Source organism: Vombatus ursinus, unplaced genomic scaffold (genome assembly GCF_900497805.2).
Source record: "Vombatus ursinus unplaced genomic scaffold, bare-nosed wombat genome assembly UNPS02014837.1, whole genome shotgun sequence".
In the NCBI taxonomy this organism is placed as follows: Eukaryota; Metazoa; Chordata; class Mammalia; order Diprotodontia; family Vombatidae; genus Vombatus; species Vombatus ursinus.
Window position 1 is genome coordinate 2,434,216 of NW_020954615.1, and position 23,651 is coordinate 2,457,866.

The window sequence follows — 23,651 nt, forward strand, 5'->3', positions numbered from 1 at the left end:
CACACACACACACACACACACACACACACACACACACACGGTAGGCAGCAGTAGAGACACTGACGGCAGGGACACGGGCCAAGCAGCCAGGGAGCAGGAAGCCAGTGTCCCCACTTTGGGCTGTTTGCAGACTTCAGGCACCCAGGTTCAGGCCCAGCCCTTCCGGCAGTTAGTGAGGTGGCCCTGGAGCCCTAACTGGGACCTGTCCTGATGGGCAGCACATACTTCCTCTGCTGGGGGGTCGGGGAGGCTGCAGTGGGACCAGGCCCAGGGCAGAGACAAGGAAAATTGTAGGGCGGCTTCCCAGGAGGGCCTTGGGAAAACCAGCTAGGCAAACAATGTTATCAGCTGCTTCCTGCACAGAGAGCCCTCCCCACAGCTCTACCCCAACCTCCAGATCCTGGGGTGGGACCCCAGGCAGGGCTGATGAGTAAATGGGACCAGGCCCCCACCCCTCTGCCATGCGGGGCTCCTATCTGGCCTCTACAGAAAGGTGAGGGGGCACAGAGGCAGGCGGGGCATGCTGCTCTACGCTGTCTGGATCGCCTAAAGCTGTTAGCATTGGGAGGGGGGTGAGTGCCCAGACTCCGAGGGAGGACATGGGCAAGGGGGCAAATCGACATCGCATTCTAGCGCCCTCAGAAATCAACAACTCCCCTCGGCTCCTGCCTTCTCTCCCTGGCTTCTGGGGCACAGGCTAAGGGGAGGGCCGGAAAGGACCTTAGAGATCTAGTCCCCCTCAATTTTACAGAGGAGAAAACTGAGAACTCAGGAGGGGAAGGAAGGGATTAGCCCAAGGTCACTCAGGCAGTAAGCAGAAGAGCTAGGATTTGAACCCAAGACCAGACCATGCCTCCAGCACAAGCCGGCCTGTCCAGGGAGAAGGTGCTGGGACTTCTGGAGAGAGAGGTGGCCCAGAGCTGGGTGCTGGGCGTCACATGGGGCCTGCCCTGACCCTGCAGGGCCCCCCAGACCACAGCCTCACCCCTGGGGCCCGCTCCCCACTGCTGCCAGGATGGCCGACACCCCCAGGGTCTCACCTGGGCTTCTGGGTGTGCTCCTTCCCCTCTCGGGAACCAAACCAGCCGCTCCTGCCTTTCTCCTCCCCACTGGAGGAAGGGTGTAGGGAGGCACCCAGGGCCAGGCCCATCTTCTCCCCGAGGGAGCCCCTGCGGCCTGCCCCATGGTGGTGATGGTGGAAAAGACCCACGCGGGTCTTGCGCTCCTCCTTCCTCCCGTCTTCTCTCTCTGCTGACGTGGATGGGAACACTATGGGCGTGGCCACCTGGACGGGCTTCCCCTCTGCCCGCCGGGGACCCTCCTCCTCGCCAGCCCGCGCTCCAGACTCCTCTCGGCCCACACCTGCCGCGGCCACCGGCTCAGAGCTGCCCCCGGGGGCCGTGTCCGACGGCCCCGTGCCCTCCTCGGCCCGCCGCAGGGAGAGACCGTGGAGGGCACTGGCCGAAGGGAAGGGGCCCGAGATGGAGGCGCGGTGGGCCTGTGGGACAGACGGCTCATCGTTGTAGATGTGACTGCCATTGATGCAGAGGGAAGACCCAGAGCCAGGGTCGTGGCCAGCGCGGGGCAGCCCTGCCTGCACCTGGCTCACTTCATCACTGTAGGCCCGCTTGTGGGTCAGCAGTTTGGGGGAGGAAGCCGAGTCTTTGCCTAGAAGGGGAAGAGAGAGACACGGTGCTGGTGGACGTGTGGAAGGAGAAGGGAAGAAAGGACCACTTCTGGGCTCCACTTCCTTCTGCCCTGGCCAATCTTCCAAGAGCAGCCCCCTACCACCATATCAGACTGGGGTGCCCTGAGAGCAGGAGCTGAGTGTGTGTTCCATGCCTTCTCCCTGTCACTGACCCCCATGTCAGACCACGGGCATCGTCCCCCAAGGGCCAGGGCTGTGTGTGTCCCCTGTGAGGGCGCCCTACACAACTCCCTATCTCCTCCCCAGGGCCCACGGTGGGAGGCAGGCTGCACCCAGGACTCGCCACGCCATGCCACGCCTCGCCATGCCACTCCACTCCTTGTCATGCCTTGCCTCACCACACCACGCCATGCCACGCTTCCCCATGCCACGCTTCACCACACCACGCCTCACCACACCACACCACACCCCGCCCTACTCACCACCTTCGGTGGACAGCCGGCTGTGGCGGCTGGGGGAGCGCGTCAGGTACTCGGAGCCCAGCCAGGCCAGGCTCCCGCTGGTGGAGGAGAGCGTGCTGTCGGAGCCCAGCGAGGTGTTGGACTGCGTCAGCGAGGACTTGCGCAGCTTGTTGCGGAGGAAGAAGGCCTTGGCCTTGGCCTTCTTGCTGGAGCCGCCGAGCAGGTCGGGGTCGTCCAGGGCGCTGCTGGGGATGATGGCCGAGGCTGACTCCAGCTCGTACTTCTTCTTGCCCTTCATCTTGTCCTTGATCTTGCCGAAGGGCGAGCGTGGCTTGTCCTTTACCGACAGGTCGAACATGCTGGCGCTCAGGGTGTTGCGCGTGAACTGGACGGTGACCTGGATCTCGCCGCGCTCCTTTTCCTTCTTGCCCGCCTTGGAGTGCAGTTTGTACCACCTGCATGGGGAGGGGGCAGGACAGACAGAGTCCACGTCAGGGCTCCCCATGCCCAGGGGGCGCTGGACAGAGGCCAACCCGGAGCCCCCTCCCTCTGTCCAGCAGGGTCTCAGGCTGCTGGCTTCCATCCCCCACCCCAACACAGACTGGGACGCGAACCCCATGTCCCCCACCCAGGCCCAGACCCTCATAAGCCAGGGCAAGAACAGCTCACGTTGCGGGGGCTGAGGCCAAGACACACGGCCCACTCATAAAACTCACCCCCTGGCGAGACCCAGAACTGTGGTCAGCAGCACCCCAAACCTCAACAGCACGGGATGGACAAACAAGAGAAAACCACCCCCTGAGAAGGAGGAGGATGGCTGCTCAGGCAAAGGAGAGAGACATGAGACACAGAGAAACAGAGACAGAGTGGGCACAGAGAGAAATCAGAGAGAGACAGAGACAAAGACAGAAAGGAGAGAGAGCGTGACAAAGACACCGGGGTAGGAGGAGACAGACAGACACAAAGAGAAAGGAAAGAGAAATCAGAGAGACAGACACACAGAGAGATTTGAGAGACAGTCTCTCCACGCAGCGTAAGTGGAGACCCTTCTCCCCATCGCCGTGGCGCACAGAGCTCCCTCTTCCAGGAAATCGGGCCCTCACCTCGGAGATAAGGACAGTGGCAGGGTCCCCCCAGATTCCCTCCGTCTTCATCCCACCCAAAGTTCCTCGAAGTCCACTGACAAATATTCATGAAGCCCCCACTAGGCCCTAGGCACTGTGCTAACCACCAACGACACAAAGAAAGACAAAGACCTCTCTAGAACGCACTCCAACTTTGGCCTCCAGCACTCTTCCCTGCCACAGGGGCTCCTTGCCTCTGGCACCCCTTCCCCAAAGGCTGTGCCTTCCTCCCTCCACCCAGCCCCGGGGCTGACCCAAAGGAGCTTCCCAAGGGAGATCCTGGGACCACTGATGGAGACCTGGACAGGGCCTGGGAGGTCACCAGGTCCAACCGCTTTGTTTTACAAATAAGGAAACCCAGGCACTGAGAGAGGTTAAGTGCCATGCCCAGGCTCATGCGGGATTACAGAGTGAGACCTGGAACGGACCCTAGAGGTCAGATAAGGAAACTGAGGCCCAGGGAAGGGAAGGGTCTTCCCCAGATGTTAAGATTTGGGGTTGTTTTTAATTGCTAACATTAATTAGGCACCCTTGATACCCAGACCACTGCACTAAGAACTGTGGCAAATGAAGCCCTTAGTACACACACACACACACACACACACACACACACACACACACACACACTCTCTCTGGGGGTCAAGATGTCACCGCCATGAAAGGGAATTTGGATGAATTATCGTCTTTGCCTGAAGAAAGTGAGGCCAGGAGACTCCCCCATCCAGGAACACCTCGTGTAAAAGCGTATCTTCATCCACAAAAGTTTGCTATGGGTTCGAGGCCCGCCCTACCATGTAACAGCCTCTTTAAGGCCTCAGGTTCCAGCTCTGCTCACGGGCAGTCCCAGCACTGAGAACAGCTCACATTCTCAGACTGCTCTAAGGGCCCAGCTCTTGGGTAGACTGGGCAGAGGCCAGGGACGGAACCCTGAGGCTGGCGGTGAGTGGACAGGGCGCCTGGGCATCCCCAAACCATAAGAGACCTCTAGAGGCAGGTTCAAATGGGGGCCCTTTCAAAAGCAGGCATCCCCCTCAAGGAACACCCAACCTCACCCCACAACCAGCAGTCCCCCTTCTACTGGGTTCTGCTCCTGGAATCTCCATTTCCTCAGCACCTGCTTGGCTGATCCTAAGAGATCAGCTAGGACAGATGAGAAACTGAGGCCCAGAGAGGACGTGACTGCACCAAGCAACAAGACTTCCGGGGTGCCAAGTACTGGAAGGAAAAAAAAGCAAGGAGTAAAGGGAGCCTGCCCTCAAGGCCTGCGACCAGGGGAAGGACAAGAATAGTGGATAGTAATTATCTAAGGGCCTTAAGGTGTGCAAAGTGCTTTACAAATGTTATTTAAAATAATACCGTATGTATATTATGTGCATATAGCATAGACGTGTATATAAAGATTGTATATGTGGGGCAGCTAGGTGGCACAGTGGATAGAGTACCGGCCCTGAATTCAGGAGGACCTGAGTTCAAATGCAGCCTCAGACCAAACACTTGACACCTACTAGCTGTGTGACCCTGGGCAAGTCACTTAACCCCAAATGCCTTTTAAAAAAAAAAAGATTGTATGTGTGTACACACACATACACATACCCCTTCTTGGCATCACAGCACACAGCAGGTGCCTACTGTCCCACGTCAGAGGAAGGGAAGGGAGGGAGGCCGTTCCCTGATGGCCAATCCCCCAACCCACAAAGAGCTGCGCCCCTCTGCCCTCCCACTGCTGGCCAGCTGGCATCCCTCTCTCACTCACCCCAGCCCACAACTTCCTTCGTCCATTCAGTAAGTCTGAGTTTGGAGCCAAGCCCTTCCTCCCTACCTATGGAGGACTGTGAAATGAAAAGAATCGGCTCCCACTCAGCCCTGGATGGGGGTGGGATAGGGGGACAGGCTGCAGCCACACTATGTGCGCTCCAGAGTGCAAACTCTGGCTACGGGATCAGGATGCAGACATAGGTCTCTGGGTGAACCGGGCCTCCATCCAAAGCCGCTCTATCAAAATCACCTGCCAGGCCACCATTTTTCCTCATACCTGCCCCCGCCCCCCCGCCAACATGAGGCTTTCAGGCGCTTTGCCCACGGGCAGCCCTTGGCAGGCCCTGAAGAGGTCTCCATCAGCCTCCCAACCTCACCTCAAAATCAAGAATTGAAACCAAGATCTTCCCGAGACGTAGAAATGGGACAAGATTGTGATGGGCCCAGAGCGGAAGCAGGAGAAGCTGGTGCCTGGCTGGGCCCTGGGGACCTCCCCTTCCCAAATCAAAGTGCTTTGTATTTATTCATTTGTGCATCTGTGCCCATGCTGCTGCTCTATGGCAATAACAATGACAACAATAATAATAATAATAGCTAGTACTGATATCACTTAAGGTTTGCAAAGCACTTTATCAGTATCACCTCATTGTTATCTTCACAACAAGCCTGGGGGGGTAGAGGCCGCTATTGTTATCATTTCACAGAGAAGGAAACTGAGGCAGGCAGCGCTCAAGTGACTTGTCCAGGGTCACACAGCCAGTAAGTGCCTGAGGCTAAATTTGAACTCAAGTTTTTCTGACTCCAGGCCCTGTGCTCTACCCGCTGCACCGCCCAGCCAGCTGCCTCTATAAGGGAAGGCACTGTTTCATCTTGGTTTTTATATCCTTTCTCCCCCACCCCCATCCTCCCCTCAACTAGCACAATTGCTAGCACATAGTAGGCACTTAACAAATGACCGCTGAACTGAACCAAAAAGGGACAGAGGTTGGAAGACTTGGTCCTCTCCCCATTCCCCAGACATTGGGACACGGAGGCAGAAAGACAGCAGTTCCCTTTATCTTCCTTTCCTCCATCAGACAGGAACCCTGAGGACCTAATTTCCCTGAAGGGGGCTCAACCGAGCCATAAACACTTATTAAGCACCTACCATGCGCCAGGCACACAGGCACTGCTGCATGCTGGGGACACAAGTACAGAGAATGAAATGATTCCAGCTGCGGAGGAGCTGAGGCTCCACGGGGCTCACGCATGACATCATCATCACAAGTCTGGGAGGGAGGGCTGTCGCCATCCTCATTTTACAGTTCAGGAAACTGAGGCAAACAGAGGTGAGGTGACTTGCCCAGGGTTACACGGAACCGCGTAAGTGTCTGAGGCGGCATTTGAACTCAGGACTTCCAGACATCAGGTCCAGCGCTCTGCGCACTGTGGCACCCCCAGCTACATCTACTAGAGGCAGAAAGAACGGACAGGGGGGCGTTTGAGACATGCTAGGAGGGTGGACCAGCAGACCAGATGGGTCTGTCTCCAGCACTTGGCAGCCCAGTGTTTGGCACAAAGGGGGGACTGGGAGCCTGGGCCAGGAGGAACACAGGGCTGGCCATCAGGCACCACTCCCCCATTTCTCTGGGACCCAAAGGCCTCCACACATGGCACAGTCCAGGAGGCTGGTCAGGATGCACTTGGGATGAGGCAGAGCCATGGAGCGGGCTGAATAGAGGCCCGGAGCAGCAGCCTGGGGGAGGGGAGGCCCGGGACAGCCTCTCCACCAGGGCTTCACGATTCAGGCTCCCAGCAGAACGAATGAGAAAGCCAAGAGACTGAGCCCAAGCCTGGCCTGGAGGGACAGCCTGGCCCCCGTCCTGAGAAGGCCCAGCCCCTCCCAGCCCTAGACTCAAACGCTCCCCTCCCCACACAGGCGCTTTCAAAGCTGGAGCAAACACCCCTCCTCCCTAACTATTCCTCACCATCACCCATCAATCACCACCTGACCTACACTTAAAGCCTATCCATTTCCCTGATCACACGGCACCTCCTGTTTTTAACTTCTTGCATCCAGGTCCTAAAAACTGGAACTGGCCTGAGACCTTCGAGACGAAGAAACCGAAGCCCAGAGAGGGCAAGAGACGTCCCCCAGGCCGACACAAGGTCCGGCAGCATGACAGCACGAGGCTGAGCGTGGGGCTCGAATCTGGTGCCCTTCAGCACATGCGCCCCTCCTGGGCCTCTGTAGAGACCAGCTGGGTCCCTACTAAGTCGAGGTGCCCAGGACCCCAACTCAGGGCCCTGCCCAAGACCCAAGGCCTCCCCGCCTCACCCTGAGGACAGGACCGTGACTGGTCCCCACTGTTGTTGCCACTCAGTCGTATCCAACTCTCTGTGACCCAGGAACCAAAATACGCCAGTACTGGCCATGGTGCTTTCTTGGCAAGGGTAGTCGAGTGGTTGCCATTTCCTTCTGCAGTGGATTAGGCAGAGGTTAAGTGACCTGCCCAGAGGCACACGGCTAGGAAGTGACTGAGGCTGATTTGAACTCAGGTTTTCCTGCCTCCAGCCCCAGCACTCTATCCGCTGAGCCATCTGGCTGCCCCTTCTCCCCACTGTACGTCCTAACAGTTCCAAGCAAAGATTGGGTTTTCAATGTCAATCAGCAAACAATTTACTACATGCCAGACACTGCATTCGGTGCTGAGGATTCAAAGACAAGCAGAAGGCAGGCCTTGCCCTCACGGAGCTTCCAGTCTAATAAGGGGGATGACATATATGTACATGAGCTTTTCAGGACCAGAGCCAGCACTCAGCACCAGCACCGGTTTACTGATTGACTGCCACAGACATAGATAAATTCGAGATAGTTTGGGGAAGGAGGGCACCATCAGAGGGGGAATCCGAAAGGGGGAGTCAGCGCCTTCAGTTCTTCTTTTAGGCAGAGGGGGCCTCGAGGAGTCAGAGGTAAAGGAGCACCATCCAGACCACGGGTATGGTAGGTAAACAGCCCAAAGGCAGCAGGTGGATTGTTGGATAGAAGAACAGAGAGAACACCAGTTTGGTTGGACCACGCAGGCCAGGAGGGAGAGTAATGTCTAATAAGCCTGGAAAGACAAGTTGGGGCCAGCTTGTGAAGGGCTATTAAAAACTTCACAGAAGAGCTGAAATTTGATCCGAAGATATGAAGTAAGCCCATGTAAATCAGCAGCATTTCTGTGCACTGCCAACATATCCCAAAGACAAAGAGAAATTCCACTTAAAATAATGAAAGAACATATAAAATAATTACCAAGACACCCCCAGGAACTGCAAGGCCAAAACCACAAAGCACTCTTTACCTAAATAAATATAGACCTCAGCTACTAGCGAGGTATTAATTACTCATGGGAGTCAAGTCAAAATAACAAAAACGACTGTCCCACAAATCAATTTACTTATTCAGTGCCATACCAACCAAACTAGCCCAGGATCACTTTACAAAGCTAGGAAAATAATAAGGAAATTCATCTGGAAGAGCAAAAAGTCAAGAATTTAATCTTCTATGTACCAATTTACATATGTCATCTCCACCCTTAGAATGTAAACTCCCTCAGGGCAGCAAGGACTCCCCCCAGGCTACCATCTTTGCACACATGGACTCAGGGCCCTTTACTTCCACCTCATCCTCCTCTGGCCAGGCCTGACCTAATAATGTCCTTCCTAAGTCCTCCAGTTGTGACGCTGGCCAAGCGCAGCTGGCACAGCCCTTCCCAATTCTGGTCACGGGCCCCCCCATGACCAACCTCCAGATTGCCCTGGCCTTCTCAGCTGCCACCCTCCTCCCACGCTGCTGACACCAACCGAGCTTTATGAAAATCCTTGGGACTTCTCAGATCCATGTTGGCACAGACCTGGCTTCTCCCTCAACGCCAAAGGGCGGCTTACTGGAATGGGCATGACATCCATTCATTAGAACACTTATTAAATGCCTACGTGCAAGGCATGGGCACCAGGGGATTCTGCTGTTGGAGGAACATAAAAGAATTCCCAGTGAATAAACCGGCTCTGAGTGCCGGGTTCACTTCTGATGCTTACCCACCTGACTTCTACCTCCAGAGGCCTCAGTTTCCCCATGTGTAAAATGGGGGTTCACGGGGTCATCAATTTAGAGCTGGACGTGGCCATACAAGTCAACAAGTTCAAACCCCTCATTTTAGGTAGATGGGCTCTGGGCCTGGAGTGAAGAAGCCCCAAGTTCAAATCTCAGCTCAGACACTTTCTGACCCCTGCCAAATCACGCTGCCTGCCTCAGTTTCCTCAACTGTAAAATGGAGATAAATCATAGCACCTACCAACTCTCAGGTTGTTGTGAGGCTCAAATGAAACGTGGCTTGGCACAGTGCTAGGCACATAACAGATACTCTCTAAACCACAAAGCTGTCAAATACAGGACAGGATTCAAACCCAGGACTTCCTGACTTCATTCACACCACAAAAATGCCTTTCCAGGTAGGACCACTCTTTGGCTCTGACTCTGTGCCAGGGGCACAGAGAGGTTAAGGTCCAAAAGTCTGTGCATGCCAAAGGCAGCACTTGAATCCAAAGCCTTTGGCTTCCTGCCCTCACAGAGCTTACCCCATATCACTGCAGAGGTGGGAGATGGGGGCGAAGAACATATACATGGGTTAAGTCAGTGGGAAATAAATCCCCCTAGAGTTGTAACTGTTTGGTGGAAAATGGATGGGGGACCTGAGGAAACTGAGGCACAGAGAGACCAAGTCGCAGGCCCAGGCTCTTTGCCCAGGGTTGTCCTGGAGGCTTAGGACAAGCTCCCAGCATTCTCAGCAACAGGAAAATGCTCAGGCAAAGGCAGGACCAAAGGAATGTGGAAGGAGTCACAAGGGCCCGGAGGGAAGGTCACCCCCCCCCCCCCACAAGGTGTCGGGTGCCTCAGCCCCTCCCCCAGCCAAGCCTCCACTGCCTGGTTCATCCTTGCTAGGGCAGCAGCAGACAGCCCAGGGGACACCTTTATATAATTAGGAAGTGTGGGGAGGGCCAGGGGGTCCAGAGCAGGTGTGTACATCTCAGTCTCCCACCAGCTGGTTCAGGCTCTGCACCCCGCCAGGGAGAAGAGGACAGGAGGAGGAGACAGGGCCACAAGCCCCCCACCTGGGCCTTGGGCACCACCCCCTGCCCTCCCCCTGTGTATGTTACTTAAGTACACAAATGTAGGCATGCTGCCTCCTCTGAGGGCTTCTGTCTCTAGCACTTAGACACAATATACACTGAATAAATGCTACCTGCTTGGCTGCAGCCCATGAAAAGAGAAATGACTCTCAAGTGAGGAGATCCGAGTTCAAATCCTACCTCGGGCCACTGCCTATGACCTCAGATGAGTCACTTCCCCCCTCTGTGGGCCTCAGTTTCCTCATCTGTAAAATGAGAGATCGGGACTCAAGGTCCACCTGTTCAATGGGATCCCTGATCTTTCCTCCAGGCCACAGGGCTCAAATCAGGACCTCAGTTTCCTCATCTGGACAAGGAGCCCACCCCAGGGTCGTTCCAGACAGACTTCTCTGTTCTCCCAGGCTGGTCCTCAGGGAGCTCACAGTTCAGCCCAAGAGATGAGAGGAGAGTAAGAGGGGGAAAGAGGTCAGCGCAGGCTAGTCTCAGGCCTGGCCTTGAGTGCCAGCCCCTGTAAGCAAACTGAGGCCCAGAGAAAGCAAAGTGAAATTAGCCAGACCGAGCCGAGCTGATCTCCCTTCCAGTGGCACCAGCCCTCTTGGCCACCTCGAAGTACGCTCTGGGGCCCTAAGCTCAAAGAATGTCACATTCCTGATGCCCAGGGTCCAGAAAGCCCAGAGTCACCGGCTGGGGAGGCGTGGGCCCTTCCTCCACCACTCCAACAGCGCAAAGGCCTTTCCCCGCTCCCCATCCTGCCCCACTCCCCCAGGCTGAAAAAATTCTCTTCCCACCAAAGGAGAGCAAATGGAAGTTAACGATCCACCCTCCAGGTAAAAGTTTTCCAGAAAGTAACCTGAAATTCAGGGAGGGTCAGGGCATGACTGGCCAGGGCCCTGAGACATCACGTGTAGGCAGCAGAGCATGGCCCCCAAACAGCTTCCATGACCCCTTCCTGCCTGGGGTGGGGAGGGGGGTGAGCTGAGGATCCTGCTCCCGGGCCTCAAGCCGCCCCTCCTCTGACCTTCCCTGGTCCTGCCGGGGTCACCTCCCGCCCTTCGCTGAGGGTCACAGAGAGGGGCTGATTGTTTGGGTCTCGGACAGGAGGAGGCAGATGCAGAAAAGCTCCTTCCTCACCCTCGGCCCCCACGGCTGACGATCAAGTCCACGTATGCCATTTCGCTCCCTCCCACTGGTCCGTCTCCCTGACTCCCTACCCTCCAGAATCAATAGAACTGCTCCGTTTGGCATCTGAAGCCGTTCGGGGTCTGGCTCCAGTCCATATCTCCCCCACTCCCGTGCCTGGTGGGCCCCCCCAAGCTCCAAGCACCCCTAAAAGCTCAGCTGCAGCGCCTTCTGCTCCATGAAGCCTCCCCAGCTTCTGAGGGGCGCCCCATGGGTATTTGTGCTATCTACACACACGTGGGTGCCCGTTATCTCCCCGTGTCTGCGGCTGATTCAGGTTCTCGTCTTTGTACTCCCAGCACACAGCAGGTGATTAATAAGTGCATGATGACAGAACACTTAGAATACCCTCTCGGGCAGGTCACAAGCTAATGCTCCCCCAGACCCCACAGTTATTTTGTACTTATTTTAAATACTCTACATTTGCCTCACCTGAGCACATGCCATCTCCCCCAGTAGTGCCCAGCACTTGCCTGGCACACAGTAGGCACTTAAAAGCCCGTTGCATAAAACTCAAAGAGGCAGCCGGGGCCTTGTCAGATACAGCGCCAGGCTTGGAGTCAGAAGATCTGAGTTCAAATCCAGCTTCAGAGACTGACTAGCTGGGTGACCCTGGGTAAGTCACTTAACCCTGTTTGCCTTGGTTTCCTCAAATGTAAAACGGGGCTCACCAGAGCACCTGCTTCCGGGGCTGCCGTGGAGACCAAACAAGATGGCCCACGGCAGTCATCGGCCACAGGAGCTCTGGCTGGCAGCGCACCCAGGCCAGTCTCTTAGGGGCCAAGCGCTGAGGGGAAGCCCTGCCCGACAGACTGGGGTGGCTTCTGGAGCCCAGACAATCCCAGGACACCCCAGGCCAGTCCTCTCCCTCGAGTCCCAGGGCCCAGGGGCCCTCTAACCTCCAGCTGAGAAAGCCGCCATCACACTCCCTTCCAGTCTGGGCCAGTCCATGCTACCCTAGACCACCTCTCCATCTTGCCCCATCGTGGGTACCCTCTGCTCCTGCTTCAATAATAATAATTAATAATAACAATAAGCATTTATGTAGAGCTTTAAGATTTGCAAATTACTTTACAAATATTACCTCAGTTGATCCCTACAACAGCCCTGGACAACAGGCAATGTTATTATGCCCATTTTACAGTTGAGGAAACTGAGGCAAACAGAGGTCGCAAAACTAGGTGAGTGCCTGAGGCTGAATTTGAACTCAGGTTCTCCTAACTCTGAATCCCTTTTACATGTTGACTCCTCCCTCCAGAATGTAAGCTCCTTGAGGGCAGGACCTGTCCTTTTCGTTGATGTGACCCCATGGCTTTCTGGGCAAGACCACTGGAGCGGTTTGCCATTTCCTTTTCCAGTATGTCCCTATTTTACAAACAAGGAACTGAGGCAAATAAGGGTGAAGTGACATGCCCAGGGTCACACAGCTAACACGTGTCTGAGGCCAGATTCGAGCTGGGATCTTCCAGATGCACCCTATCCCCTGCACCTTGTAGCTGCCCACAGCTGTTTTTAGTGAAGACTGAACGCTTCATCTCTGTGGTTGTTACTTGCGCTCAACTGACTTTTTTTTCTTCTCTTATTTTCTGAGAAAAAAAAAGAGTGGCTGGCCTGGGGCAGAGGGAAGGTAGTGTCTGGAAACGAGGGCAATACCAAAATAACAACAGCGAGTGCCAACGCTTCTTGGCAAAACTCTCTCCCTAAACTACCTCCCTTGACTTCCCAAGACAACCTTGAGGCAGGGCTCCTATTACCCCCATTTTACATATCAGGAAAGTGAAGCACGGTCCAGTTAGAGGACTTGTCCAGAGCCACACAAGCTAGGGTCTGAGGCAAGATTTGAACTCAGGTCTCGCAGACCCCCCAAGTCCAATACACTATTTCAAAAGCTCTTGTTCTTAGATGAAAAAACCATAACTTTAACAACCAAGGAGTTTGGATCACAAACGCAGGCTACTCGATATGCTCGGTAGGGGGCTTCTGCGGCCTGAGGGTCTGCCCCTGCCTCCAGCCCCTCCCCACCTGCCCCGGCCCAGCACTGGCTGACAGAATCTGAAGCAGCCACTTCCTAGGCCTGGCCTGGCCTCAGGGGTCAGGAGGACACAGAGATTGTGGCTTCCCTTCAGGAATTCCACAGCCTCCTCCCCAAAGGGACAGTCACCCAGGGAAAAGAAACCAGGGAGTCAGTCCACATGTTGAAATGATTCAACACGTTCTGCGGAGGGTTTTTACAAATGAGGAAACTGAGGCATCAAGCCCTCAAAGGTCACACAGCGTTTGAAATATACCTTGACATCACCCCATGCCCCCATGAGGCAACCTTTGAGAGGCCGTGCCAGACACTGGATAGACAGGGTGCGGGATTTCGTCAGGGGACTCGAGTTCAAATCACGACTGTGCTCGTCGCCAGCTGGACGGACTGTGAGCAGACAACTTCGCCTCCCGGGCCTCAGCTTCCTCAGCTGTAAAATCAGGGGCACAGACAGTGTGCATTCGAAAGGACCCTCCTGCTCTACAGCAATCATCCCAGAACCCTGGAGCGGCAGACTTCAAATACCCATTCCCTAACTGATCTCTGGGCCTCAGTTTCCTCACCTGTAAAACGAGGGAGTTGGACTCAGGGCCCCGGAGGTCCAGCCTTGGAGCTAAGACCGTATCGACCCCTGGCTGTTGACTCCCCAGGTGGACGTTAGACACCCCCTGGGCAGCCTAGAGGTGGTCAAAGAGACCATGCCATCCCCCCAGACTCGGCACAGCTGGGCAGCCCACAGTGACCCATCCCCCACACCTTCCCAGACACCACGTCGAGCTTTCTTGGGGGAGAGGGCAGTGCAGGGTTTGTTCCTGGCTCAGGCATCACAGCTTTTTGCCATCCATTATCTCACTGGAACCTCACAACCACACTGTATGGTAGGCAAGAACACCTATTATTATCCCCATTTTACAGGTAGGAAAACTGAGACTCAGACATGCCATGATTTGCCCACAGGCACATGGCTGAGTGGTGGTGGGAAGATGAGCACCAGGTGGGCCCCATTTACTAAGCCTCGCCAAGCCCAAGGGGCCTTTAGCAGCCATCTCGTCAAGCCAGTTTCGCTGTCTAGAAAGGGAACCTAATTAATCCTAATGAGTCCAGCTAATTCACTGGCTACTGGGAGATAATAAAAGGCTCCACAAACCAAGAATTTCGTATAGGTCACGGATTGGAGCAGGAAGGGTGCAGAGGCCCCCTGGTTAGCCAGTCGACAAATGTTTATTAAGTGCCTACTGTGTGCCAGGCTCTGTGCCTGGCCTCAGGGAGCACACAGCCTAATTTGGGAGACAAGCCAGGAATGGGATAAACTGGAGATAATTACCAGGGGGAAGGCCCTGGAATAAGAGGGGCTGCGGAAGGCTTCTTGGAGAAGGTGGGTTTTAGCTGGGACTTCAGGGCGATTGGGAGTCGCCCAGAGATGGCGGGTCTCAGCGGAGCAAGCTCGGAGGCCTTCATCTAAGTAATGAAGGCTCACAGACTGAACTCATTTTACAGGTGAGATCACTGAAGCCAAATGACTCCACAGGAACCCAGCGGCGGGGCCCCCAACCCCGAGGCCAATACTTTCTCTGCCTCCATCCCGGGCGCTGCTCACAGCAGCCCGCCTGCCCAGGTCACTTCACTGAGCCCGTCTCCAGACATTGCCTGCGTGTGTAGTAATGGGCACACACCGTTCGTGCGTGTTTCAGGGTCAGGCAGCCAGCGCCGAGGCAGAGGCCCGGCCCTCGACGACAGGGCCCTACTTTACCAACCACAGATCCGATTCCTGCACCAGGCCCCAGGGTCAGAGCAGCACAGTCACAGAGGGACCGAGGGAGGTCTGCTCCTGCACAGGCCACGCTCTGGCCTGGAGTCAGGAATCCTGCCTCGGGCACGCCACCAGGGCTCTCTTGGAGTCAGTTTCCTCTCTTCCTGTACCTCAGTTTCCTAAGCAGTAAAATAAGGGGGTCTGGTGTCAGTGCCTGCTGTAAAGCTGGGACCTCAGGGGTCTGCCAGGCCCCCAACAAGCTGACACCAAATCCACATTCCAACCAGCCTCCAATCCCCCCAGGTCTCCCTTTCTCTGGGCCCCGTGGGCTGAGAATGCGGGACAGGCAGGGTGGAGCAGCCAGGCCATCTGGGTTTGAATCCTGTTCACTTCACTTTAAGGGCCCCTGGGGACCTTCCTTCCCCAACGGCCTGGGTGGCTCAAGTCTGGTTCTACTCCACACTCTTCTGTCTCCTGGAGGTGAGACTGGCCAGAGGCGGGAATAAGCATTTATAGAGGTGGTGTCTACTGTGCCCCAGGCACTGTGCTAAGCACTTTTACAAATATTACCTCATCTAATCCTCACAACCCTGGGAAGTAGATGCTGTTATTATCCCCATTTTACAGACAAGGAAACTGAGGAAAACGGGGGTCAAGTGACTTGCCCAGGGTCACCAAGCTAGAGTGTCTGAGGCTACAGCTGAACTCAGGTCTTGCCAACTCCAGGCCCCGCACTCCATGCACTGCAGCACCACTTAACACCCACCTCCAGGGAAGCAGGGCCATCTTTCTGTGAAGGTCCCACATTCTGCTCCTGCCTCTGCACAAGGCACTGAACGTGTCTGGCCCTCAGTTTCTTCATCAGTAAGATGAGGGAGCTGGACGCAATGACCCCAGTACGCAGAGGCTGACCCCGTGCTGGTGCCTGTCACTTCTCTTCCTCCCAGCAGCCATGTCAGACCGGGAGCTCCCTGAGAGCCGTCAGTGGCTTTACTACAGCCTTTCTCTGTATGCTCAGCACCGAGCAAATAAATGTCTGCCTGGCACCAAGGAGGTTCTTCATAAATGGGCACTGAACCAATGAACCCAGCGGTCTTCCCACCAGTACACCCCATGCTATAGATTAGCTTGTAGGTCTTCAGCCCTCTGGCCCCAGCACAGCATCCTGACCAAGCCACAGCCTGGGGAAGACCCCAGCCCCTCCAGGACCTGGGGAGCCATCACACACCTCTAGAGCTTCTCTTCTCCAGACCAAACATGTCCAAAGAGCCGGATGGGCTCCAGGAGGAAAGTGGGGCTCTCTAATCAATCCAGCCTTGGGAAGTATGAAGGAGGCCCTGAGGCAGGACCAGAAAAGGACAAAGAACAAAGCCCTAAGACAGACCGTGGGCCCAGAGATGAGACGAGGAAGGTGGAGAAGTGGGGGGCTGCCGGGAAGGAAGCCTGCATACCCCATCAAACCAGTCACTGTGTCAACTGATGTTACTTAACTGTTTTTCATTACTGAAAGGAAGGCTCCTTTGGTTTGGTCAGGCTCATGGGCTTGGGGATGGTGGGGGAGAGGTCTTATAAATGAATAAACAAAAGTTATCAACAGAACTTTTTTTTAAATTAAGAAAATAAAGTAATGAACGTGAGGCTTTTTACGCTCCGGGATGCCCTGGCCTAGGTCCTCCTCTCTAGCACAGTCCCTCCAAAATGCCAGTGCAGCTCTGGGCACAGCTCTCCAGACTGTCTGAGCAAGGCAGAAGGCAGTGGACGGGACCTCCCTTGCTGGGACACCAGGCTCCCCGGGGGCTCCTCCTGCCCCTCTGATGGCTCCTTCTCAGTCTCTTGGGTTAGATCTTCATTTAGGTCACGCCCGCTAACCAGGTGCTGCCCTGGGCCCTCCTCCCTTCTCCCTCTGCACTATCGGCCCATGGACCCACCCAACGTCTCTGTATAAATGACTCCTGGATCTATATATCCAGCCCTAACCTCTCTCTCCAAGTTCCAGGCTTGCCTCACCAACTGCCTCTGAGACACGTCAAGCTGGATTTCTCATAGACATCTCAACATACCCCAAACTGACGTCATCACCTTCCCCGCCAAACCCCCTCCTCTTCCCAACTTGCCCATCACTGTCTGGGGCACCATCATCCTCCCAAGCCTATGCCCTCAACCCCTCACTCGCCCCCAGACCCCATCTCATGGCTGCCTACACAGCATCTCCCGTCTACCCAAGTGTCCTTGTCTCCACTCACCAGCCACAACCCGAGGCCAGGCCCTCCTGTCTCTTGTCTTGACCTTTCCAACGGTCTTCCGACGGCTTCCCGGCCTCCCCGCTCCCTACCCCCATGCCAATCCAGCCCACTGGACTTGCTCCCAGAGGACTTTTTTTTTAAAGCACAGGGATGACCACGTCACCTCCACGTTCAGTGAAGTCAAGTATCTCCCTATCCCCCTCAGGACATTTAAGTCTGGACCCCAGCCTGGCCCCTTCCTACCTCCCCAGTCTTTGTACTCGCCCCTCCATGCACACCACAATCCAGTTATTTAGGGGCCTACTGGCAGTTCCTCGAACATGTCACTCTTCCCTCTTTGTGCCTCAGTGTACCTGAGGTGTTCCTCAGGCCTAGGATGCTCTCTCCACCATCCACTGGAGAAGCATCCTGTGGGGAAGGGGCCAGCCATGCTCACCAACTGTCAACCAACTGCCGCTCAGAAGGCGGCTGGTGCCTGCAGAGGGAGCGAGGCCCCCAAGGGGAGGCAGAAGGCAGCAGGGGCGAGGACACCGTGACCCCATCTCCCCTACACCCCCAAAACTGAGAGTGCTGCGAGGAGTAACACCGCCCAAACCACCAGACCCCCCAGCCATCATCAAGGGGGAAATCCCAGGGCTTGGACCTCACCTCCTGCGTCGCCACCAGCAACAACCGCAGACCAACTGTCACCAACGGCGCGAGAGCCCCGGGAAAGGGGGCACCCTCCAGACCCCCCAGCCCGCCTCCAGCCCAGGCCCCACGGCCGTTGTCTAAAGGGGGGCTCCCGCCATCCCAGCCCCTCTCGGACCCTGACGGGGACAGCCCAGGGCCCTCGGCATCATCGGGGCAGCCCCCTTTGTACAGCCACAGCCAGGACCAGCTCCTGCAGGTAAGGAAGCTCTGGTCCCCAAGGCCTCGGCCTCTCAAAGGGTTCAACACCAGAAACTGACATGATTTTATCTGTGGATGCGACGTCAAAGAAGAAGCCTGACACCTCCCACGCTGATCTGCTCCTTCAGGACCAAGGGCCCTTTCCCTCTGCCCTGCTGCGGAAATCTTGGGCGCTCCTCAAGCTCCAGGGCTTTCTCCTCCATTTGTACTCCCAGGGCTGTGCACACAGTCAGTGCTTAATAAAGGCTTATCCACTCATTTATTCTCTCCTCTTCTCTGCCTCTTATTGCTCCTGGTACCTTCAAGACTCCACTCATTTCGCCTCATGCAAGCTGCCTTTCCCAAGCTCCCCAGGTGCCAATGCCATCCCCTCTCAGATCAGCTCCCATAACTTACACGGGCCTTTCCTCTCCTAGAGCATGAGCTCCATGTAGGCAGGGATTGGCTCTGCCTTTCTAGCACCCAATAAGAGCTCACTAACACCGGCTGGCACAGAGAGAGAGCGTGTGCCTTAAGGCTTGAAAGCACTTTACAAATAGGATCTCACTACATCCTCACAACCCCAGAGAGGCAGGCGCTATTACTATCCCCATTTTACAGAGGAGGAAATTGAGGCAGGCAATGGCTAAGTGACTTGCTCAGGCTCACACAGCTAGGATTTGAACTGAGACTTTCTAACTCCCAAGTCCAGGGCTCAGACCCCTCTCAGAGACACCATACATTACAATTTCCTGACTTAGATACTCTACTGAAACCACAGCCCAGAACCTGGAGTGAGGCAGGACTGTAGAGAACTTTCTCATAACCTTAAATCGTGCCCTGGATACACGTACACGCACACACACACATGCAGGCATGTGCACACGCTCCCCTTCAGCAGGAGGTTTGGGGAAACCTGGGGACCCCTTCTCAAAAGAACATTTTTAAATGCAGAAAATAAAGTATATGGGATTACAAAGGAAACCAAAGATTGGTGAAAATTAAGATGCATTTTCCCCCACCATTCAAGCTCCCAGACTCCTGAAATCCATTCCCGGGGTCTGTGGACAACAGCGTAAGCATGCCTGATCTAATCCAATCCCTTTTGACAGATCAGCACACTGAGGCAGCCTCAATCCTCTGGCCAGTCCTTAAAAGGGGCATCTGTGGTCAGCCCCACCATCCCATTGGCCCATGGAAGTCCAGCACACCCTAGTCTGTACGGCCTCTAACTAGACTGCAAGCTTCTTCGGGGGGACAGTGAAGGGAGAGGGGCAAATACCACTTCCTCTCTCTGGCGTCTGCCTCGGCCCTAGGACACAGCCAGGCACAGAGCAGGTGGTCAGGAAAGGCTGCTGGGCACCTAATGAAGGCATGAATGACAAAGGACTGGACGCACAGTCCTCCCAGCCAGGAGACCTGGATTCTTTCTGCTCTACAAGCAAATTTGTGGCTACTGAAACCTCCCCTCCTCCAGGAAGTCTCCAGGGCTTGATGTTCCCAGCTCTTCTGCTGTGGCTAAAGAAGACACCCCCTCCTCCCCCTCCAAGTCCTGGTACGAGCGCTCCGCCCATCAAGAGCAGCCTTGTGAGTCCTCGGAGGGAGGCCGTGGTGGCCAGGACTTTATCCTCTGTCTTGTGCAATGGAGCCGAGCTGCGGTGTGTGCTGGGAGGGATTTCTGCAACATCAGCAGAAGCAGAGAGAATCTGGGCCCGGATGGGGCTCCACACCAAGGCGCAGAAACCACGTGCCTGGTGAAGTATGAGAGCCAGGCTTTGAACCCAGGCTGATGAACCCCCACCCCAGCTCTCTTCCAGAATCAGGGACCCCTTGGTCAAAGTCTTCCCTGAGCCCATCCTTCCCACCCCGTTTCTGCCGTCTTCCTTTTCCTTTTCCTTTTCCACCCAGCAGGATGGAAGCTCCTTGTGGGCAGGTGTGGGTTCCCCAGTGCCTCACACAAGGCCTGGTGACAGTCAGCATGGTCCAGGGGAATGATCGCTGGCTCCCAAGTCAGACTGGGGCCTCAGTTCAAAGCGTGGCTCTGACACTTAACCAGGCACGTGGTTTGTCCACCTTGGTGTGGATTACTTGAGATCCTGACTACAAAGAACCTGGCAAAGCTTACAGCACGACAGACACGTCAGAGGACATTACCGGTAGTGTAAAGCCATCTGATGGCGGGAGTCCATCCCCATCCCTCCCCTCCTCCACCCCCACTCCCCAACCGCTGATCCCACTGAGGTGAGATGAGAGCCAACCACGCCCTCCCTTATGATTTCCACCTGCACTTCTGCGGCCTCCAGACCCCTGGGCCCGGCCACCCGCCCCAGCAGTCCAGTGCCAGGGTGAGGCTCCTCTATATGCCCGGGGCCGGGCACAGAGGAAGCCTCCACAGGGCCGCCTCATTCCTTCACCTTAGACATGTGCCCTGACACAAAGGCCCATCTTTCATGCCCAGAAGGTCACCCAGAAGCAGCTGAAAAGCGCAAAGCAGGCATCATCAATCAGGCTGAGCCAAGATGAACGTCACCATGTCCTGAGCCAGAGCTGGTGCTCTCAGGGGCCATCCGAGCAACCCCTTCATCCTGTTCCCGATGAGGAAACTGATGCCCCAAAGAAATGCCTTGCCCAAAGGCACACGAGGCAGAGGCAGGATCTGAACCCAGGTCCTCGACCTCAAAGCCAGTGCCTTTCCGATGCGCCAGAGAACTACACTAGAGATGTAAGGTTAGAAAAAGAGACGGGCTCTTCATGTGGGAAGAAAGCATAGGCTCTGGAGAGCCCCCATGCAAGATGAAGTGACCTACAAAACAAGGCCAGAACTTCAGGCACCACTAGGGAAATAACTGGGGGAGAGGGCGTGGTCATGTTCCATGGTTGCTGCAAATATAATAATAGAGGGCAAAGGTGATAATGACCAAGCTAGGCCCCAAAGAGCTATCACACTGTACCTTCCTTCTCTGCACAGGGTGGGGGCTATGGGCATGGAACACTACATACACTGTCCGACTCAGGTGGGCAGTGGATAAAGCCCTGGGCCTGAGTCAGGAAGACTTGAGTTCAAATCTGATGTGTGAACTGGGCAAGTCATTTAACCTCTGCGTGCTTTGGTTTCCTCACCTGTAAAAGGAGGATAATAACAGCACCTACTCTCCAGGCCTGTCGTGAAGATCAAATGGAATAATATTTAGAAAGGGAATAGCACAGTGCCGAGTACACAGTAGGTGCTTAATAAATGCTTATTCCTTTCCCTATCTCTCCCCTCCCCATAAAGGATTACTCTCTGAGTGGGAATGAGGGGACAGAAAGACTGGGAAATGAAAGTGATATAAAAACAAAATATATCAACACTATTTTTAAATTTAAAGTTTAAAAAAAAGAGGAAAGGAAGGCCCTTCCTCATATCGCACGCACACACATGACACAGAGTCAATGGGAGGGGGTCTCAGAGGGCGGCATCATGGCGTGTGGTGGGGGAGGGGCTGCCTACAGGGCTGAGCTCCCAGACCCCTCGAAGGAAGGATCACCTGAGCAGGGGCCCTGTCTAGAGGGTGCGCTCAGGGACGGGCTCAAGGTCCAAAGACCTTTCTCCTTTGCAGGAAATTCTTCCCAAGAGCCAGCAATCAGAGGATGTGGGTGTGAATCTTGGCTCTGCCCCCAACTCCCTGGGTGACCCTGGGCCAGTCACTGCCCCTGAGGACCTCAGTTTCTTCCACTGTAAAATCGGGGGCTTGGCCTGGAAGGTGCTCGCAGTCTGAGCTGGCGTGCCCGGCTTCTCCTGAGGGAAGGGGGGAGCAGGTTATACCCCAAGGCTGGCACCCACAGCGTGAAACGACAGACTCCCTGAAGTGACTGGGCTGCCTGGGCCTCCCCAGGGCTGGGCGCCATCTCACCAAGGGCCCCAACATGGCAGAAAACAGGGCCAGGAGGTCACAGCATGAAAGCTGGAAGGACCCTGGAGGCCTTCTGTCCAACTCCCCTCATTTTATGAAGGAAGAAGCTGAGGCACAGAGCCCACAGGCAGGCAATGCAGAGCTGGGATGTCGGCTCCCGACTGCCGGTGTGCGTGCGGCCTCTTCCAGGAAGCTCCCCTGGCCTGTGCTTTGCTGGCCTCCTCTTCCCTGATTCTCGGCAGCTACCTCATCTGTCAGTCAGCAGGAAGCCTCGGACCCTTCCCCATCCACACTTACTCATCCTTTCCAAGGAGGGACAGGGCTTCATTTCCAGCCCTCAAACTCTATTCATTAAGACCAGCTCCCCTGGCTTGGACAGTGAGGTCATATCACCTCCACTGACCTCTCAGGCCCTCTCAGGCCCCATCCTTCTGCCTACTGAAGCTCAACCTCAATCCTGTCAATCAACAAACACTTACCAAGCACCTACTATGTGCCGGCACGGGGCTTCGCCAGGGGCAGGCTCTACTAAAGGGGGCAGGCCCTTTCCTGACCCAGACAGGTAGTAAAGGCCTCATAGGCACAGAGAGAGACACCAAAATCAGCCCCTGCTTTATGAGCTTCCCCGGTGCCTAGGCCCTGAGCCTTGTGATTGGGAGCAGGGCTGTAGGGATTCCAAACCCAGTTCTCTCCATTACACCAGAATGTTGGGCAGGGGGTCAACAGAGGGGGACGGCAAGTCCTAAGACATCTGACCCCAGGACTTCTCTCCCCGACCCCTGAACCAGTGACCAGGGGCCCCTCTTACCCAAAGCCTCAGAAGAATGAAGAGGGTAACATTCTTTCAGTAACCATGCTGGAATGGAAGGCAGACCTCTGTGAGACTCAGTTTCCTCACTTGTAAAATGAAGATGGCCCGTTCTGGGGTCTACTAATCAAAGGGACGGAGCTGCTGTGGGGGGCCAGGGCAGATTCATTTCAAAGCTCCAGGGAATTCTCAGCCCTTTCTCATTATTAGGTATTTCTCAATCAGTGCAAGTGCTATGGGGGGAGGGGTGAGCACTTGTTTTTAGAAAAGGTAGGGGGGGAGCCACTGGCTCAGGAGACCCCCAGAAGGTAAGCTCCTCACAGGCAGGATGGGCTTCATTTGTTTCTGCATCCCTTGTGAAAAGCACAGTGCGTGGCAAATAGCAGGTGCTTAATAAATGCTTGAGAAGTGGCCCCTAGAAGGTGTGCCCCACTTACTGTCCTGGAGCTGGAAGGGCCCTCGGGGGTCACCCAGCTAGTCAGTGACAGTCCGTGACTCCCGACCCGGCTCTGTTGCTGGGGACAGGGCCCCTAGGGCCCGGCCTGCAATGCCCTCATGCTGCCTCCCAGCTGGGAAAAGCCAATTCCACAAGAAGGGAGAACACAAGAAGTCCTCGACACGTCTCCAATGAGTTCAGAAGCTCCTTCTCTACTGGATGGTGGCCAGAGCAAGGGACCACCAAAGCTCTGCTGAGGCCACAGCTTGGCAAGGGCCAGCCTCCCAGGGAAGAGAGT

General features: G+C 55.5%; 1 protein-coding gene across 2 annotated transcripts in view; it reads right to left on the reverse strand.

Moving 5' to 3' along the window:
* Nucleotides 1-23,651, reverse strand: part of RAB11FIP5 (RAB11 family interacting protein 5) — a 52,713-nt gene that overhangs the window by 21,747 nt on the left and 7,315 nt on the right. For both annotated transcript variants that reach the window (XM_027839946.1, XM_027839945.1), the window contains exons 2-3: nt 2,131-2,564; nt 1,041-1,668 (exon numbers count right to left, since the gene is read on the reverse strand). In XM_027839946.1, coding sequence (XP_027695747.1) covers nt 1,041-1,668; nt 2,131-2,564 — 1,062 coding nt within the window. The remainder of the gene's footprint in view (nt 1-1,040; nt 1,669-2,130; nt 2,565-23,651) is intronic.